This window comes from Falco punctatus (genome assembly GCF_963210335.1).
Source record: "Falco punctatus genome assembly, chromosome: 1".
NCBI lineage: Eukaryota > Metazoa > Chordata > Aves > Falconiformes > Falconidae > Falco > Falco punctatus.
Genome location: NC_137580.1, coordinates 78,801,520 through 78,815,913, shown reverse-complemented (window position 1 = coordinate 78,815,913; position 14,394 = coordinate 78,801,520). Strand labels below are relative to the sequence as shown.

Below are 14,394 nucleotides of genomic sequence, written 5' to 3'. Positions count from 1 at the left end.
CACTCCCAGGAGCATCTCCAATGTGCTTGGGCATGAAAATCATCCTGCTGCTATTTGTGCCCACACACAAGTGCCCTAACCAGAATTTAATTTTTCATTGACTGAGAGCAGCATCCAGCTGGAAAAATGTTTTGGGAAAGAGGATTCCCCATGGTGCTTGATACATGTCCCAGAAGTTGTCAGACAGTTGCATTGCCAGTTGCAGAATACGGTTACTTTCAGGCTGGTGTGAACGTGGATTACTTCAGTTGTTTGTGCCAGTGAAGGCACACTTTTCAAATAGATTTCACTGTAGACCTGCCTACATCTATATATTTTTCTCCCTATTTTCCTTCTCCCCTCATTTTTATTTTAGTGTGTCCCATTCATGTGCTACTGCAGAGCCTTCCATTCCTCCTGAGCTAGCGCTAGACAAAAGAACTTTGACTGTTGTGTCAAACATGATACATGAGTGGAAGCCAGTTTGAAGGAGTGTTTAAATGTTCACATTATAACAGGTACAGTAACTCAGTGCACTTGGGAAATCCACATAACCTTTTATTGTGGTTAAGTAAACACTTTTAAGGGAATATATACATTCACTCATCTAGCTTCATGCCCACAGTGTGTTAAAGTAAATTTTGGACAGACAGATACTCTTTGAAAAAGTAACAGCTTCATTCACACACTTCAAAGAGGTGATTATATAAGCACTAGATAAATTTGCCACAGACCTTTTAATGAAATTGAATTACATAAGGTAGGGCAAGGGTTCATTGTGAGGTATAATAGCAATATACCTTCCCAGATTGTAAAGCATGGAAACCAAACATGACATTGTTAATCTCTCCTGAAGCCTGTTGTAACAGTAAGGCACACTAAAAGATATCTCTTAAGAGCTCACTGCAATATCTTCCACAGAACCCTTTTAAAGTTTGAGTTTGCAGGTCTGAAGGGTTCAGTTTAAATTCATTCCAGTTTTGTGACAAAATGTGTAACAAGCTGCTCATTTCAGCGCATTGCCCTTTTCTCTGTGTTGTAACTACAGCTAGTGCTGGGAAGTGGATGCCTTCCTCTGCTGCTGCTAGTAGGCAGGAGGTGATGGAGGAACACAGTGCCATTTGGTCACCTCTGTCCCGCTGGCCGGTGGGCTTGCTGGAGGAGGCATCCGTCTCCAGCTTCTGTTTTCAGTTTCTCATTGTGGAGGGCTGAGCAGCAATTGTGTTAGGTTGCATAAGCTTAGCTCCTTAAAATTCCCTGTATGAAGCATGTCAGTCTCTGTAGAAATCTACCAGTAGAAAGTATTACCAGAACTAGCATTTCTGTCATTGTGCTTTAGGCATTTTATCCTCATTGAGACAGTTCACTTATTACGTGTTTGAAAACATAACAGGAAAAAGAAGTACTCCATTCCTATCCGTAGTCCTTGATTAATAGAGGTAGACATGTCCACCCTCTAAATGACTGAGCCTAGAGCTATTAGCTGATCAGAAGAGCTTAAATCATTTCTAATTTCTCACAGTGATTCTCTCCCTCAGAAGTTTTGTCTCTCTTTTCCTTTGCTCCCTTCTCAGCTTTCTCCAAGGAATGTTCTTGCAGTGTGGGAGGCAGGCTGGCATCCTATCAGTAACTTTATTGGAGTTATTACACACTCCTTGCTTTTAAAAATCAGATTGTTTATTTAGGAGCCTACGTTAACCTGATAGCGATGGTATGAAGTGCCACAGCTTGGCATTCACTGTAAGTACAAACAGAAAAAAGGCTTCAGTGTGTTTAACTGACCTTTCACAACCATAAACCATTACTTATGGATGCCAGCATGTGGATATGGTCTGCAAAAGAAATGTTTGAACAAACACGGAATGAAGTTGCTGCAGAAAGATTTGCTCCTGGGACAGTACTAGTGAGCATTTCTACCAAAGAAATGCAGCTGCTAAATTCACTTTATTTCTTAAGTGTTGAAATGGAATTGAGGGGTGTTATCTTGCCTTGATAGGCTGAAGTTCTTCTTGGTGACCTCTAGAGGCTCTTTACACAGTCAGTAGAGGGGAAAAAACCAGTGTTTCTCTAGAGGGTGAGTCAGATCAGGAATGTATTTTAGCTTTATTTTGTATCTTTTTATTTATGAACTCCTCACAATAACTCTAAAGTATTTGTCAAGTAATATCAATGCACTGGGATATTTTTTCCCTAGTTTCTTTTTGATTTAGCTCTAAAACTAGTTGGTTTAAAGGTCTTTGCTGCTTTGTTTGAGACCTCTATTTCAGTCATCTCAGGAGCCGTATTATCATAGAGTTTTCTTTTTTCCTTTTCTTTTTACTAGATAGAGTACCCCTGTGAATTAGACATTACTTCAGTTCCTTAGTGGTGGTAGGTGTGAAGAGAAACATCTCAGACAAAAGATCTCAGATCATGATTGTTATATTCTGGCTTTTCTGATATAAATGAAGTTACATTGCTTTTCACCAAAGTAAAAGCTGTATTATTTTTTTTCACTAAATCAATCCCCCCCTTTTTTTTTTATTTTCTTCCCATTCTTAACTGCCTCTTTCAAGGCGTGTTTTTTCTTGGCTATGCAGCTAAGGTGAACCTGAAGGAGCTTGCCCTGTTTCGGGTCTTTTCATGAGCTTGCTGTTCAGCCATTGGTGTAGTGGAACCGTAGTGTGATACAGTGGAACCAGTTTATAAAGAAACTGGTGCCAAATATTAATTATCTTTAACTTGCACTTCATGTAAGGTGCTTAAAAGGAGGAGCTGTATTTTATTTGAGGCACCTCAAGTGAAAATGAAACCTAGAAAAGCAACAGAAATTGATATATGTGCTGCTATGAAGGAGAAAGGGAAAAATGGAGCCTACTAACAGTTATATAGATACACATACTTGTGTGCTTATTCATTGTCTGTACAGTATTCACTGATGATGACATAACTTTTGACATTCTTGGTCCGTAGAAGTGAGTTCCTCTTGGATACAAAGGATTTGATTCTTTCTTATGCTTCCATTGCCCTTGCAAAGAAGCAATAATTGAAATTTTAGCAGGGAAGAAGTTTGAATGCTTTATGCAAATGAATTAAAAATGTGTTTGGAGATTTGCAGGATTCTTAATTACTGTGTGTGTATCTCCAGTGCAAAATTAATACAGAATAACAACACTAGAGCTCAGAGTATGAGCATGAACAAAGGGAACTCCATTAGGGTTGATTTAATAAAAAACCAAAGTTTGCTTTGTTTCATTTGAACCAACTCTGCCAGAGTTATAAAATAATTGGTGAATATTCCTATACAACAATTGTTCTATTTAGGTTTTGTGGTATCCATATAACTGCGTGATTGCACTTGTGTGCTGATCCTGTACCACTGGCACAAAAATGAACTTTCCTCAAGGGTTCTGTACCGCTGAAGTTGGTTTGCGCCAGTGAAGTTGGATTACGAATCAGAAAAGCACCAGTTTTTTTGTCTTTTTGCAGTGGTGGATCTCAACCTCCTCAAGGAGGAAGTGCGGCTGTATAGTTGTACCCCTCGCAACTTCTCAGTGTCACTGAGGGAGGAGTTGAAGCGAACTGACACAATCTTCTGGCCATTGTGTCTTCTGGTTAAACGTTGTGGTGGAAACTGTGCCTGTTGTCACCAGAGTTGCAATGAGTGCCAGTGTGTACCAACAAAAGTCACCAAAAAATACCATGAGGTACGTCTTTTTTTTACATTTGCAGGCTTGGAAATACTGAAAGCCAATTAAGGAATTTCTTTTTACTATAGGAATGCACCACTGTATTGCATTTGTAGTTAATATATTTTTACTGTTTTAATGAGGTGTTACATAAAAAAGTAATATCTATTAAGTCATTCCTAGGGTATTTGTTTACTGGTGCAGTTCAGGCATGTCACAAACACATCTCTTTATTCAGCTTTCTCTAGTGGTAGATGGGAATTTTATGAAGGAACAGCTATCTGTCCATTGCCATTGTTATAAAGCTGTAGCTAAAATTATTTATTATAGAATTATCTAATAATTCCATTGAGTTAACTATACTATTGGCACTTAATAAAATGAAGTAGAAATATAAACTAGACGACTCTCTTTGATAAAAGCAAGTATCAGTTCAACACTTTTTAATTGATTTTATAAAGGGCATGATGTAAAAGCAAAAATAATAATTAGCGGGCTGAATAAATTAAGAAATTCAGCTGAGGAAACCCTATTTCTTTTAATATGCTTCCTGTCACCCAGTGTGTTTCCAGTGCAATCCAGCTCATAGTCTACGTGTGTGATTAAGCACTTGCTGTTTTCTTGATGCTTGGCTTCTTCTTCAGGTTCTTCAGCTGAAACCACGGATTGGCGTCCGGGGATTGCATAAATCATTGACAGATGTACCTTTGGAACACCACGAGGAGTGTGACTGTGTGTGCAAAGGGAATACTGAAGGATAAACATGATTCAGTTATGCTGTTTTCTTTCAAAGCACATTCAATCAATGGCTGATTCTATTATGGGGCTTGTGCATTATCTCCTTCTCTAATCTCAGTTGTTTGCTTTGGGGATCTTCCATCTTCAAGATTTCCAGTGAGCTCTAAAAAGAGGAGAAGCCAAACTGGGATTATATGTTGTATGACAGCTCTGTTTGGAGGCCCAGTGAAAGGATGGGAGAAAGGCATCAATGAGGGATTTAAAATGTATGTATTGTTTGTGTTCCCCACAATTTTCTTGACAATACATGGATTTATAATTTAGGAGTAAAAATAAAGTTAGAAGGCTCACATCATGGAGACTTGATCCTGCTGGCTGTCTCATTTCTACAGCTCCAGTACATCTGGCCTCTGGTTGAAAACACCTGAAATCTTTCTTTCTGTGTTCAACTACTCCTATGTACTCTAAATCAAAGCAGTCACTGTTGTATAAACTTGGGTTAAAACAGACTGTCTTGTTCTGAATTAAACTTAAATTGTTTAATGCTGGTAGGAAGGACTGGATTTTTCCATATGCTCTAGTAAAGCTCCTGCCTTTTAGAAAGAAGACTGGACAGTAACATGAGCTAAGGAAGCAAACGTTGAAAAGAACAGCGCCTTTGTTCTTACTACTATGGCTGATGATTTTTTGTTTGTTTGTTATTTTTTATCGTGTACATTTTTATACTCTCCTTTTGACAATATAACTATTTGCTTTTCTAAACTTGTTAAATATATCTATTTTTACCAAAGGTATTTAATATTCTTTTTTTTTTATTACAACATAGATCAACTATTTTTTAGTTTTGTGAGACTTTAAAGCCAGATTTATACAGCTGGAGGAACAGAGATGTGGTTACAATGGGAAAGGGGGATGATCTCCTTGCAGTTTGTTGCTACTCAGTGAAAAAATATGATTTTTTACCTTGGATGCACAGTAGTAATAAACAGAGATGTGTGGGTGAAGCTCTAAGCTTGCTAGCTCCGTGATGCTGAAAATATGAGAGACAGACCTTACTACAAGTGGTTACAGAAGCTGACTTTAAAAAATCCCTCTCTCCATACTGGCCTTTGTTCAGGTAGAAAAGAAATGAGCATAGATAGATGCGTTCTGGCTTGTTTAACTCTTTAATTTCTTTAAAGTAGGATGATCTACAACATGAGAAAAGAAGCCCAGTGGCTTGCAGCCTTCATGATGCATCATGGTCCTGGGAAGGCAGCCTTGTTAATGTTGAAGTGTATGGTTTTCCATTGACAGTTATAGCTGTTTTAAGTACTGGTCACTCACAAGAACATAACACTCTTCAGTACAGTTTGATGAACTATGGTTTTGTTCTTATGTATGTTATATTCTTTAACCAATACACTTATCCCACCCTATGCAAATTGAAAAAGAAACAGTAAAGTATTTTGCTTGTAAAATGCTTTAACATTATGCCTAGTTTATTTTTTTTTTGACTATTGGATTTGCAGATTGTAATGAATCACCAAATAAAGTAATAATTCTAATTTTGGGAGAATAAATGTTGCATATTTGTATCTGTTCAATATACAGTAACAGGAAGAGTTACAGGGTGATTTTCTAGTTACTATTTTGAAAGTCAGTTATGCAAACAAGTGTCTTCTGTTACCAGAATTTCAACTTGCTTTATTAATTCTGCTTTACTGTAGATCAACAAGAAGAAAAAGGGGAAAGAAGGAATGAATGCTATTTGTACAAACACTCAGAGTGTTCAAAACTGTGTGGATGTGAAGCCATCAAATTGAAATAGTATCTTCTGTTATTGTTTCCATCCTGCAAATGAGTTCTAATGAAAATTTGGAGGTTTTTGCAAGTTGGTATGACTTTATGATATCAGTTCTGGAACATTTTTGGGTGGCTTCTGATTTTGTCTTAGCTGGTCTGTTTTGCCCCACCTTCAACCTCCTACTGAACAAGAAAAATACCTGGTGTAAATGTGGCATATAAGTATCCAGTCCAAATATTAACCCTGTATCAGAATACAGAAATATGGTCACAGAAGAAAGCTGGTTTACTTGAATTCTGAGTCTTTGACCAGAATAAAGAGTGTTTTGCAGGTATTTTGGGGATTTTTTTGCATTAATGTTGTCCTTTTTTTGTGATTTAAAGGGCTTTTGAAAAGCAAGTTGAGAGAAAAGCAGAAATCATAGCCTGTGGTATCAAAATTCAGCAGAGGAATTGAAAAATGGAATTGCATTACATTTCTGCTGCAGGAAATGCAGGAGGTCTTTTCCTTTCCGTAGACTGGCTAGTGGAAGAGGGCACACCGTGCGTTTCGGTATAGGTTTTTGCTGACAGCAGAGAAATGGTAATTTCTGGAACCATGCAGGGTATGGAGGGTAATGTTTTCCATACCTCACAAGTATTTCTTCTCTTGCCCCCACTCTGGCTTTGGCTCACTTTCTTCCCTGCCAATTCCCTGCACCAGTTTCCTTGCTTGCTATAGACCTGCATCTGAACTCCTTATCCCTCTGCTCTTTACATCGCTGTTTGCAGCACTGCCTCTCTCACCTGGTGCAATATCACCATCCCTCCTGTTTGCCGCCCTCTTGCCGAGCGTGGTTAAGCTCTTTCCCTCCTCCTTGGCTCCGTGCTGAAGCTGTGTCATCTCGCTACTACTGCCTGGACTTTGTTTTTCCATCTCCCCTCAGATATTCAGGCCATTTAGCACTGTGTTTCTTCCCTAGCATAAAGAATATGAAGGAACTTGGTTGTTTTGAAGGACAAGGTTTGAGGAAGACACCAGCCAAGCGAAGCAGTGGAGGGCGCAGGTCTCCCACCTGGCGCCGTGGGCCCGCGGGGCTGCAGCAGGTGCCTGGGGGTGTTGAGCTGGGGGGACGCGTCCCCACCGCCTCCTGCCTGGGCGCCACCAGCTTGGCCGTTGCTTGACCACAGCAGATGTGGTCTTTGCATCCAGAGGAGTCTTGAAGTGATTTGAAGCTATCCTGCTGACAGCGTGGAGGGGCTGCTGTCACAACAGTTGAGGCACGCTGGTGACCTCCCGTTGGCAGGAAAGCGTGACGTGAGGTAAATTGTGTGGGATGAGGCGAAGAGGGGCGAGGGGTGGGCTGGGCCAGGCAGAGGCGGCTGGGGGCAAACACAGTGGGAAAGAACAAGAGAGAAATGGTGCTGAGGGCCACAGTCTCCTTGTTTGCTGACAGGACAGGTCCCCCACGGTGAGGTCTGTGGCTCCCTGGCACCGTCCTCCCGTGGGATGTTCTGTCAAGGCCGGCCTCAGCAGGCAGTGTGGTGACGGCGATGGCCGGGGGAAGGGATGAAATGGAAATGCATGGCTCTGGTTTAACTGGGATGCCTTGAACATCGCCAGTGTTTGGTTTGAAAAATATCAAACTTCAGAACTGCATGTAACAACTATGGTAATTTCGATAGCTACAATTTTAGCATAAAGGGATTCTGTCACATTATACTTACAGAAACAGTTGCCTAACTCAGCCTCTTCTAATTTGCTTAAAATTCCCCCCTTGAGACATTTTCATTTCTCCCTCTGAAGATTTTCTTGCCCGAAGATGAAATTTTTCAGGCAGGTGTTTCTGAGGAGCGTTAACTTCTTGCAGCCTGGAGGTGAGCCGAGGCTTGTTACACCTACGGTTACAGGCAGCATTCAGGCAATACTCCTCTGAGGGTTTTGTTTCATTATTGTTATCTATGTTCTGTTGTTCCTAAGCAAAATTGTGGTAAAAACTAATTAAAGATACTAATCATGAACTACTAACAAGCAAATAACAGTGCCTTTCACAGTTACAGGTCATCACAGCTGAAGGCCAAGGATGCTGTATATGTAGAAAAAGATTGACAAAAGTGGGTAGAAAGCCTGTGATTTTCAATGTGGGATAAAAGTTGCAAGCTTTGATCTTAGTCTTTGTGGAGAATTTTTAAAATTGTTGCCCTCTATTTTAATCTGTGAGTTGCTGAACCGTATCAACGTAAGCATCAGTGTTTGAGAATAAAGAGGGAAATTACTATTTCCAGTGGGCCTAAGCAGTGGAAACAGCTAAGTGGAACAAAGTAGCTCCTGTAAACAGACAAAATCCAAATAGGATAGGCTGCACTTTGTATGTTTTATCATATTCCCAATAAATGGCTTCAGCTAAAAGTAATTATTCCCCCCAGAGGAATAGGTGGAGAGCTGCTGACCGATGGTGAGCCTTGTTTTTATGGATTCTGTAGATACTCACATTCCTGGAACCCTCCTGTCAGCTGTGGCCAGCATGGGAGTGATGTGGAGCAGCACCAAAACTTTAGTCACCAAGGGCGTTAACTGCAGATCTGTTGGCTCTTAAACTCTTTTAAGTTTCTTTGCACTTTTCCTGCCTGGTTGCACAGGCTTACAGCTCCTTTTCAGCAGAAGAGGTGAAAAAAAAAATTGTGGATGATATGTGTGGAGAGGAAAGACAGACAGAAGCACAAAGTCACCTTATGTAGCAGCTACTGCATCAGCTAATGTATGCTGTTACCCAGTTTCCTTTCTAACAGAGGACTGTGTTGAAACCATTAAAAATTTGCAATTCAGATACTACCTGATTAAATAGTCTCATTTTGATTGCATCAAACTCTGGAAATAAAAATTGGAAACATTTATTTTCTGTTTGATTCCTGAAGATACAGTAGTAGTGCTACTATTAAAAGGTCTCTCATAAAACCTCATGCAGAGATGCTAAAAGAATCATGATTGCAAGAATCTCATTCAAACTAAGCTCTGAAGCTAAGTAGAACGACTTACTTTTCTGACGCTGCTTGTGATATTATATTAAAATTAATTTGAGTAAGTTTGCTTTTCATCTAATTTTTTTGCATGGGCTGATTTATCAGACAACTTGCTTTTCAAAGTCCTTTCATGCACCTTTTAAACCCAGGCACAGTGGTTTTGTTTGTTTGTCTGCCAAAATCACTAAGTAAAAATATGGCTACGTTTTTCAGCATAAATTGGACAAACCTTTTCAGAGAAGGCAATTTATTGCCTCCCTGGAACTCCCCTAGATTGTTGAAAGAAAAATAAGTTTACAGCTCAGTCATGGGAGAGAGAGATGACTTTGAAAGTGTGATTCAGAGCTCGTCAGTCTTCATCAAGTACAAAGTCTGGCCTCCCGGCTGAGGCAGCTCTGTTAGATGCATGAGGTTAATCCATGGGAATACCCCATTTACAGGCCTGTTTTCTGAACAAAACATCTCTTTCTCAAAGAAGAGTCTCAAGAAGTTCTGCAGCCTGGAATGGTTTTCCATATAGCCTATTTGGCAAGTTTTAGTTTACCTAGTGAAGTAAAGACAGAAGTGCCAGTTCGACTCAAGCACAGGCAGCCTTCCTACGATTCTGCAGCGCTGAAAGCAGATCCAAGCCAGCTTGGTTCTGGTGTCTCTCCTGTTCAGAGTGAGTGACAAACCACATTTCTCTTAGTAAACTTGCTTTTCTCTCACTGTGCAGGATCCCGATAAGTTAACAAGGTTGGCAAGGAAACTTGTTTATCTATCTCACTTTGTCCTGCTTCAGTCGTATCTGTGGGGTGTGCCTTGGGATCTCAGACAGCACCTATAAAACTCATTTGAGAGAGAAGGCCAGTGAAGGCCATGATGTTTAGGTTCTTTCTTGAAGAACAGCATCACACAGTGATCAGTACATTTGCAACTTTGTGAATCAAAAGATAGTAAAATTAACTACACTACTTTGAAAACCTTCATTTAGAGATTGATGAGAAAAAAATAATGCTTAAGCTTTGATTTCACTCTTTTCAAGGTTTTCCACAATTTCAGAAGAGGGGCTGATTTTCGCCCTCACTAACTGCTTTTTATTCTGTATCCTTTTGTCATAAATTGAGCAATTTCCCTCAAAATTAGTAAAATAAACACATAAGTCTATCTCTTCTGGTATTAAAAGGCTGGACACTCCCCTCAGCCCCCACCCCTCCCCACCACCCCCAATTCTTTCTGTCTTCAGGGTGACATCTTTTATTGTGACTAATAGACTCTTCAGTGAGGAAAAGTAGGTGACATGTCTACCACATAGCGTCCTTATGCTTGTGTGGCTGAGCAGACTTTTGGTATACTTACAGAAAGGAGGTACTAGGCAGAAATTGGCAAATCGGCTTTTGGGGGGGCTTCACAGAATTGTGAAGTCATAGCAGGCTTGATATTGCTGAAGGGTGTATGGCATTCAAATGGACAAATTTCTACCTCTCTTCTCCAGTGGATAGGCATGTGGATATGCTCCACATGCAAAGCCTCAAAAATAAGTCTGTTTACCTCTGACCTGCTTAGTTACTTTTCATGTCTCATGTTGAAGGTAAGTGTTGAAAGACAGTGTATATCTGAGCTATAAGAAAGGTTTTTCATCCGGAGGATTAAGCAACTAAAGCTCTGATTCATTCAATCGATGACAACAGTCTAATTCCATGTTATGTTGTGTAGTTAAATCTCAGAGCTTAAGCACACATTTCTGATACGGGCAGAAACATTCACTTCTTGGTTGTGGGGGTACGGGGAGAGGGCATCCTTACTTGACTGTTTTAAGGCACCTGGCTCTTTGGGAAGCAGTCTGTATGTGTTGCTGAGGGAGGTGATCTGCATCTGGTCCTTGGTCACAGGCTGGCTTCCACTTAGAAAACTCGTTATTGATTATGAAGAACTAGGAGTCTGTGAATAGTCTGTTGCTTTAGACTAGATGCTCATCTGGTTCAGTGTTCTTGTCTCTGTTCATGAGGATGGTCAATGAAAGCGTACAAGTACACTGTGCTTCCCAAATTCCACAAATCAGTAGTCTGGGGCTCCTTTAGCCAGAGTTTGAATTACAGGCCATAACATCCTCAGCAGCAGCTGTAAAACACAGCCCATTTAAATAAATGAATGTGTCTTTTGTATGATGTGATCAGAGAGAATTGAAGTTCAGCGCCGGCCCTGCCTAACAGAGAGATGGTTATTTTAAGTGTCATAAGCCTGGTTTCCTTTGCCACACCTGAGCTTAACGTGTTCAAAAGGGGCAGATCAACTGTTTCACTACCAAAAAGGGATAATGAAGTACAGATGTTTTACACAGGAAAAGCAACATACTTCTTTATGTGCACTATGAAGTATTCAATAAAAACAATACTGTGATACAGGCTATTTGCTTGCTGGAAGGATTAAAAAATAAGTCACTAATTGTTCTTTTACAAGGCGTTGTTAATGTCCTTTCCTTCTATACATTTCGCTATCCCTAAGGCATTAGTCGGGCTGGACAAGCTTTTTGCATACATTTGGTATACTCTCACCAGTTTCAGAAAAATTAAAATTTAGTAGCTATTTGAGGCTGAAGTTTTCACTATTGGTAACAATTCAAGAAATATTAAAGACAAACTTTAAAGCATAGCCATCTCTAAACAGAGATGAGTTGTTAACACCTCAAATAAAAGAGACAAGTTTATGACATAAACTACAGTGAAAATCTGTGTCTGTGAGGCATTCCTTTCACTCACCTTGGCAATTTTACATTTCCAGTAGTTTAGCAGTTGATGCTAAGTTTAGTAGTTTAGCATGTTAATGCCAAAGTAATACAGCTCGTTTTCTACTTGTAAAAATAAGGATTTATTCCATCAGTTAATGAAACTAAGCTAGACGGCTACATTAGAGAAGCTGATGAAGCACAGGCTGGATGAGCAGGCAGTGAGGTGGATTGAAAACTGGGTGAAGGAGCCCAGAGGGTAGTGGTCTGTGGATCAAACTCTAGCTGGAGACCAGTAATTAGCGATATACCCCCAGGATTGTTAGTGGGTCCAATCCTGTTCAACATCTTCATTAATGATCTGGATACTGGGGCAGAGTGAGTGCACCCTCAGCAAGTTTGCAGATGACACAAAACTAGGAGGAGTGACTGGCAGGGTTTGCCCAGATTGTGGAGTCTCCCTCCTTGTTGATATTCAGAAGCTGCCTGGACATGGCCCTGGGCAACTGGCTCTAGGTGGCCAAGCTTGAGGAGGGGGCTTGGACCAGATGATTTCCAGAGGTCCCTTCCAAACTCCGCCATTCTCTCATTAGCACACATACCATTTCTACCAGTGTTAAATCTACATCTTAACATTGAGATATTAAAATCATAGAACCAAGAATTAATAAGCACAGAGTCAAGCATTTCCTTACACCATAAAGGATACACCTAGGCATCCAATTGCCTTGTAATGTTTGCTATCTGATAGATGACAAATTCTTTTACTTCTGTTTCTCCCAGAATAGGCTTCTAAAGGTTCATATCTGCTTTGTTAATCATTACTTTCAAGTTAAAAACTGAAGATAAGGATGTGAAATAATGGTATGTTATGTGATAGGAAAAGGCATATATCTAGGCCAATATCCTGTGTGAAATCACACCCTTATTTTTCAAGTAAGATCAAGTTTCTTGTACAGGCGATAGCCTTTGAACTCTTACCAAATATCTTACCTTTACATAGCACATAAGAACATAGCCATTTTCCTCTCAAACTTATTAATGGTACCTTGCCCTGACAAAAGGTACCTCATAAGTGCAAATAGAGAGTTGCTAGTCATTTAGGAAATGACATCAGAGCAATTTTATGGCATGTTGTCCAGAGGCAGCAATGCCAGGAACAGTACCACACAGGATGATGATAACCACCAACTCACAGACATGCCTGTACGTAAATACCCACAGGATGCGGGGTTGGGGAAAAGTACCCCTGGGAGTCAACTGTGGAGAGGATCCACTTCTTCAAAGGCTGTCTTGTCCCTGTTACTCTGTTTGAGAGAGTATGTAAAGCCAAATGACATCATCCTAGTCTCTTCCTGGAAAAAAAAAGGAATGAAGAGCTAGTGAAACTACCCCAATACTTACAAATTCTTTTTGCCTCATGGGAATGTGAAGCAACAAATAGAGTATTTATTTAAGCAATGCTGCAGTTCCCCCTACCCATGCTCCAGGGTGGCATTAAAATCAGTGAGGGCATCATTCTTTCTGGTGCAAAAAGCAGTGAACAGGATTCTCTATATAAATAATCCACTCTGTAAAGTACCTGCATTAACATATCACTGCTATACGAACCACACTCAATCATATCAAACCACTTTTGTGGTGGGAAGCTTGGTTTTAACTAATTTAAGCAGTCTTAACGGATTTTAGAATTTTGGCTGCCCTCGTAGTCTCTTTGAAGGTCATTCTGAGTGATGGCTACAGTGAAAAATTTCTTCTGTGTGACAGTTTTAAGCAGTGAGGTCATGAAAGCACTCTTATTTAAAGGCAAGAGAAGAGGCCAGGCACACATTTATTTTTAAGTTTCAGGAAATCATTCCCAATTGGCAGAAAGGGGGCTACCATTCCTCAGCTAGGATTATTTTGTCTCTTAAAACTTAAATGTTCTTCCCTCTCATAGGAAAATGTAAGAAGATTAAAATAAGGATCCTATAATCTAATATTTGGCTTTATTCACTTTCTTATATTTGTTTTCATACAAGTTCTTGTGCAATACAAGCAGTAAATCTAGACTGCCTGAGCCTATGCATTTTCTCCCTGCCTTCAAGCTGGGCTAATAGGCCCCAGAAAGTAGAAACACTCGGTCTATGTGGATGTTTCAGATCAGCGTCAGTGTAGTTAAGCAACAGAATTAATAAACAGAGAAGAGGAGTTAGTCCCTGCAAATAGAGAAATCTTAAGATCTCTACAGATGAAAAAATGAAAGAGCCAGAGGAACTCTTTATGGACACAAATTTAAGGTAAGCATCTAGCATCCCTTGGGAGCCAGTGGACTGTAAGGTCTGACTTTATTACTGCCTTTGAAAATCTCCCCTTTGAGCAAAAGGAAAATGAGGGCAGAAACTTATCTTTGAAAAGGGATCCGGGTGTGGGAAGAGCAAGGCTAAGGGTGGTGTGTACAAAGGAAGATAGCCATGTTTGGGAACTGATGGTGCTCATTGTTTGAGGAGCTCTGAAGAGCTAGGGTGTGCCTCTCAACTG

General features: G+C 40.1%; 1 protein-coding gene across 1 annotated transcript in view; it reads left to right on the top strand.

The window, feature by feature from the left end:
* The window catches only part of PDGFC (platelet derived growth factor C), a 136,153-nt gene extending 130,206 nt beyond the window's left edge, over positions 1-5,947 (top strand). Inside the window, exons 5-6 of the mRNA XM_080385330.1 lie at positions 3,448-3,665; positions 4,292-5,947. Coding sequence (XP_080241456.1) covers positions 3,448-3,665; positions 4,292-4,408 — 335 coding nt within the window. The 3' untranslated portion in view covers positions 4,409-5,947. The remainder of the gene's footprint in view (positions 1-3,447; positions 3,666-4,291) is intronic.
* Positions 5,948-14,394: the final 8,447 nt, after the last annotated feature.